Here is a 6,551-nt window from a genome sequence, read left to right on the forward strand (position 1 = left end):
AAGACAGAACAGACAATATTCCTCGTGCAATTATAAGAATAAGGGATTTTGAGCATTTACCCTAATTGTAAAGATTTTCTCCCCTTACACCACCCACTTATTTTTCTTCTGACTTATCCATGAAAACTCTAATAAGGTCTTCCCTAATACCCAATTAAGTTTTTTTTGTGTGTGACTATTTTGCCCTCACCCCTTTGTTGCATAGAGAGAGAGAGAGAGAGAGAGAGAGAGAGAGAGAATGGAAGAGAGAAAAGCCATAGGAGACTTCGTCGGACTCCCGTCACCGGTCACCAAATTCCTGTCAGTGGTGGCGGGATTTCAGTCACCGGTCGTCGCCCACCGGACTTCTTTGAAAACCTTGCCGAAGGTCCTCAAAGAGTTCATCGGAGATCTCATATGGGGGCGGAGAGGTTTATTGCAAGATAATAATAAAAAAAAAATTTCTTCCCTTCTCTGTTTTCTGCCTACAGTTTACAAAAAAAAAAAAAAAAAAATGATTTGGGCACTTAGAAATGCTCTGGGCACCGACTCGGAGCAAACATACCCAGAAATTAGGTCGGACCTTGGGTGCAGCTGAGGGATCAACCGGAATTGAGGAGATGCTGTTTGAGTGTGGCCAACCTACCCTCTGTTTGCGATTACATGCCGCCGATTTTAGCGTCTACACCATTGGAGCAGAATTCCCTTCAAAATTGGAGGATTTGGGAGTCGGACCTCAGGAGGACTGAACCGAGTACAAGTTGGCGAGTTTGAAATTGGAGTGGCAATGGCGAGAGCGACCGTTTGTTACTGGTTTACTTCCATAAGGTGATGCGAGCCGAGCTCGCCGATCTCCACTGCGTCACCACGGTCGCCTTGGATAGTAGATTCATAGGCCACGGCTTTGTTCTCAAGGTTTTGCAATGGTTTTAGTTCCTCCAACCTCTTTCTCCCAAATGGCTCGGTTTTGTTGAAGCCGAGAGAGAGAGAGTGGGTGCCGGCGGCGTGGATGCAATTTCTTAATTATACAAAAAACAAAATTGTCATTTTATTATAAACTGAGTAAGTGGAAATAAAAATTTGTTGTTAGGGTAAGTGAGATAATTTTGTCCAGTTTTGATGTTTTGGGTCAAGAACCCTTAGAAAAACTCTTTTTTAAAAACAACTAATTATGTTGTTTCCAACACTACCACACATCATAAAGAAACTAACAAACCAAACAAGCACTCGGATTCAATCAACTCGATAATACTTGATATCACCCCTAGCTACATGTGCATAACTTCCACCGACAAGGCACGCTCTCTGTATTTGCTTCGAGAAAAGCTGATCCTCCTCGTACATAATCCTTCTTCAAACCAACCAAGAAAAAACCTCCACGGTGATGGAAAATGATGGGGAACCAATCCGGACACAGGTCTATACTCACGAGCAACAGAACACCAGAAATGAAAGAACTCAAGAACTCACTCTTGCAGCAAAGTTGCTACGTTTTCTGAATATATATTTCTCAAAGATTAGATACTGAAAGGTTTACAAAGGTAGGCTTAAATAGCCTCTTAGCCCTACGTACCTTAAGGAAAGAAAGGAACAAAGCAAAGATTACATTGAATTTAAAGGAGCAATAAAACTAAATGCACTTATTCAGCAATCACTACATAATCAGTAAGGTAATTGTGCAAATCAATCACACATCAATAGCAGGGAACACAGCAATACCAAATGATCTGCTCCTCCTTTACTTGGGCACAAAGTGTTTGAGGTAAGGTGGAGTTTGAGTCTTTCTCTTTGGCTTCTGGGTTGAATCCCCTGCATCACAAAAGGATGAGACACACCGAAGCAGGGTGCATGCATTGTTGTTACCGCTCAAGTAAGAGAGATTATCGAGCAAATTGTTTGAATCATAGTCAGTATCAGGAGAAGGACTGCTGCAAAAAATGAAATGGTTGCCCAAGGGGTGTTGAAATAATTTTGTCTCAAATTTGCCATCCTTTTGTGCCATGTTGAACTGCAGAACTTGTTCAAGTCTACAAGAAGAGTACCAAAATAGAATTCATTTTGTTGGCTAACCCCATTTGACAGGCGGTTAATCATATCTGACAACTCATTATTCCCACCTCCTAGCATGTTTACAATGATTTTATACTTAACGAGCAACTCAGCATCTTTTGAGGTGTCCACAAGCTGATCCATAAGAATGACATAATCAGATAGGTAATTTCCTAAGCCAGTGCATTGCTCAAAAGCAACTAGATTTTTTAGTACAAACTCTGTAGCATCATGTGCTACGAATTTTGGAATTTCCAGAATTCCATCATCAAACTGTATGTCAAATAAATTCTTGGTTAGTCCTGCCTTAAATTTCACTCCCGCCCGGTTTAGCTCTTCAATGGTAGGTACTGTATAAATTTTCGTTTCTACAGACTCTCTATTGATAGGGGCTATATATAACTTTCTTAAGAGATCAACAAAATGGTCTATCTCTTCGGAAGAATAAACCATCTCCACATTATCCAGCACCCCCCCTATATCTTTCGCGATATCATTTACAAAATGGTAAGAAAGAAACAATATTGAGAGCCTCTCAACACCAATAAGCCTGTTAGAGTACTCTAGAGGGACCGGAAATATGTCTGGGTCGAATAGGTCCTCAAGAATGAAGAATGGAAGCTGATTTTCAAGCCGTACCAGGTCAGGCCATACATCATTTACCCACATTGGTTTCCCAAATATGCAGTCATTTTCATCTAGCAATGCACGGCACCAGTATCTATATAAGAACTCAATGGCGAAGATGGCATCCACTAGAATGATTCTTACTAATTCATCACTTTTAAGATCAATGGTTTCTGAGTAACAACTACGCAATTTTGGTTCTCTATCCTTTATTTTTTCTATATAATCCGTCAGGCTGAATTTGCTTCGACCCATAACATATTGTAAGTACCTCTTTTTGTGTTCTTCCATGGCTTTCAAGGCTTCCCTTCCGTGATGCAGTGGGCCTATAGAGATTACCCTAGGTGTGTAGACGTCTTCAGATACATGCCGTAGTCGATTAGGAACCCGGTATATACAACGCGAATTGGATATGGGGGACAATCTACCCACCTCCTCTATCAATGAATTTTCTAATACAACGTACGGGTTTTCTATGTCATGTGGTCCAGCTTCAACACTTCCTTCCATTTCCCTCCTGATGTATCGTTGTGATTGCATGGTCGATGACGCTGACTGCAACCACAAGCGACGAGTATTCAATTATGGAATTACCAGATACTCCGGCCAAAGATTATAAAAATACCGAATTGGACTAGATGTTTCAGAAATTCCAGACGATAATGCAATTGTACAGTTACTAAGAGTATCACTAGTGGGGGAACTCAAAATTTGGATTTATACTTGACTATACATATATTTATTCGGTTCTACATTCTACAATCAATGGTGCACGACTCGTATTCTAGACTTATATATGGATCTAAAACTTTAAACTTAAACCTATAGCTCAATACTATTTATTCTAGTGGCAGGGTGTTTATTTTGTAAGCGGAAGGTTTTGAATTCGACTTATGAATTAGTTTTGTAAATTTTCAGTTGTAATACTGCTAGTTGTTTATTAACGTTTCTACTAAAAAAAGTAACTTATATCTGAGTCCAGAATAGTTTTCAGGTCTTTCAGTCATTAGATCTGGTAATATTTGCTTAATAAATTCCAATTTCTGACTATCATGCTCAAGATCGTAACATTCAAGCTTCAAGAAAATGTGGGGATCGGATGTATACAACTGGTAGTAGTAGGGAAGAAAAATCTTATATGATGATATGTACAAAAGCTCAAAATAAAGATTACGAATTGAAATAACAAAGATTAGAGAAAGAAGTGAATTCTCACCTGCACGCTCTGTAAAAATATACCACACTGAGTTGCAGCCTGTGGACTCTGGTTGCTAGCTGACTAGAAAAGCTCACGCAGATTAAATACTTCTTCCATTTTCTACTTGGTGTATTGTTGTGATTGCAATGGTTGATGACGATGATGATTAAAGGTCACTGGAACCACCACCATCAACAAGTGTGTTAGGGGGCTTACCCTAACTACTGGAAATCAACAGATAAGAACAGAATTCTAGAGAGAAAAAGAGGAAAATAGAAACTGCAATTGTATTGATTGACGATTCTTCTACAAGGGAAAGCTGGAGCGTGGTCATGTGAGACACGTGCCACCTCGACATTGGTCAATATTCTAACGTGAAAGTAGCTATTAGATTCCATTACGAGGACGAACGAAACGGTTTGTAAACCGCTTGGAGTTGCTTCAAATCTCATTATTGATTTGGTTCGTCAATGTATGTTAATATATCAATACAGAGGTAGATTAACTCAATACAGAAGTGGATTAATTTGAGATCAAGTCAAGCTAGTCTACTTATGCATGGAGACAGTCTACCTCTGTATTAAATTAAATCTATCTATTGTATTGGTACATGTAATGTGGGGCCCACTTTAGAAATAACTCTACCAAAATTTTTACTGAATTATTCTTAAAAAATGGACTATCCAAAACCTGTGGAAGATTAAATTAACACTTCTACAGTTTGCACAACCAACCTTAACACCTGGAGCCTACCTGCTCCCCATTCCACAACAAACTCCACAACACAAATAAAGGTCTGTAGCTACCCACAATACACAATTTACACAATAGGTTGGTTATCAAAACAATTCTAATTCATAAGGTAAACAAGGAAATAGAAATAAGATAAATATGCAGAAGTTGTGCTGTTGACTATGATTCGACTCCAAGTACGTCCGACCTCAACTAATCTAGTCTACAAACTGGGCATTTGAAACCGAATGACCCATCGAAAAGTAGTGGATAACATGTTAGTGTGAGTGGACAAAAATAAATAAACAAGATAATTTAAATGAGGTAAGCTGTCACGCCCTGACCCCATAAGTGTAGAGATCATAAAGGTATGATAGCCATTTACAACTCAAGAAACAGTAAAAGAAAGTAAAACAAAATAAGCACTTCAAGTGAAATAAAAAGATGGCTTTACATACTACTCGAGTGAAATATATTACAAACATACAAGAGTTAAATTGCATATGAACAAGATCAAAACCCTTGCAGCAAGGGATAATGCCCTACGGGACATACATCACAACAAAGGAGAAAGTTTACAAAAGACAAAATTCCTAACACTCAGAGTCTCAGACACTCGTTTCATAACCCTGCCACCTAAGTATCTGCAAAGAAGAAGAAAAGAAAATAAAGGAGGAATGAGCAACTATAGCTCAGTGAGTAGCTAAACAAAATTAAAAACGTACAGATTAACAAACGATCAATACTGAAACCAAATTGAGAAAAAAGAAAAATCGAAATCATAAAACAAATCATGATCGGTTCACTGGTATTAATCACAAAAAAATCTGAACTCAACTAACAAGTTGCCACAGCAAACTCAAATGTAGAAAACAGGCTTTCAAGCCCCGAGCTACCACAACTCAATGACCGTGCCACTAATCATGGTCACGTCATATGTAATGTGCACATTGCCAACACCACTCTCTTGTTGACTAGAGGATTCGAAAACATAATTAATTTTAAGGTAATTCTCAAATCATGATCCATAACAATTGCAGCACGACAAAACCAACAAATTCACAATTCGAAACACATACTAAGTTGATGACTAACATAGCATATAATCAAAATCCAAAACCCAATACTCCAAAGTAAAAATCAATAAGGAGATTAACAAAGTAAGGAAAATAGATAGAGGATACCACAAAGTAGAAAACCACTAAAATTCATAAATCATATGAAATTCTAGAATGCTCCTCGGAAAACGATTCACAAAATATGATCATGACTGAACTCAAATCTCAACTATAAATCGAAAACCACAAGTCATGAATAAAATCATAAATTCAAATCCAAGCATGAGAAATCTCCAAGTAAATCAAGATCGACTCATATCCGAAACCAATTCATAATCCGAAACTAAATTATATGCTCGAAAATTAAAATAAATAATTAATTCAAAAAAATAAATGCATGCATGATTTAAAATCAAAATTCCACCCGTAAGGATTTCCTCATCGAGCAGTGGCTCGGTACGAGGTCCTGTAAACAACAATATATCTTAAATTATCGCACAGAATGTCCGAAATAAATTCACAATAAATAAACCGAAAACTCGATATCTTCAACCCTCCGTAACTTTTTAGTTCCAAAACTCCTCGGAATTAAACCAAACTTCACCAACAACATCATTTCATCGATTCTAACATTCTAGGATGAAAACGAAGGAAATCCAACGGTCGGATTTGTAAAATTAACACACGAAACTCCGATACTTCGAAAATTCCCAGTTGATATCCAACCTTCTCTGATTTCCACCAAAAACATATCTACAAGTTCTACACGCTAACAACATCACAACCAGCCAAATTAGAAGGCCAGAATCAACCCCACATGCCTCCACGTACCACTAGAAGCCGATGCCGACCAGAATTGCGTCACAATACCTATACCAAAGTGTTCATCTCAACATCCCCCACAACCA

At 38.1% G+C, this 6,551-nt stretch overlaps 1 protein-coding gene across 1 annotated transcript; it reads right to left on the reverse strand.

Moving 5' to 3' along the window:
* Positions 1–1,169: 1,169 nt before the first annotated feature.
* Positions 1,170–4,115, reverse strand: LOC112199154 (putative UPF0481 protein At3g02645). The gene is made up of 2 exons (XM_040518538.1): positions 3,872–4,115; positions 1,170–3,210 (listed from the first exon to the last, which is right to left on the reverse strand). The coding sequence occupies exon 2, from the start codon at positions 3,193–3,195 to the stop codon at positions 1,846–1,848; it is 1,350 nt and encodes a 449-aa protein (XP_040374472.1). The 5' UTR covers positions 3,196–3,210; positions 3,872–4,115; the 3' UTR covers positions 1,170–1,845.
* Between the last annotated feature and the right edge of the window lie 2,436 nt (positions 4,116–6,551).

Source organism: Rosa chinensis, chromosome 4 (genome assembly GCF_002994745.2).
Source record: "Rosa chinensis cultivar Old Blush chromosome 4, RchiOBHm-V2, whole genome shotgun sequence".
In the NCBI taxonomy this organism is placed as follows: Eukaryota; Viridiplantae; Streptophyta; class Magnoliopsida; order Rosales; family Rosaceae; genus Rosa; species Rosa chinensis.

What these genes read in the sequence shown, in the direction of transcription:
- LOC112199154 (XM_040518538.1), bottom strand. Translation starts at nt 3,195, where the DNA reads ATGCAATCACAACGATACATCAGGAGGGAAATGGAAGGAAGTGTTGAA.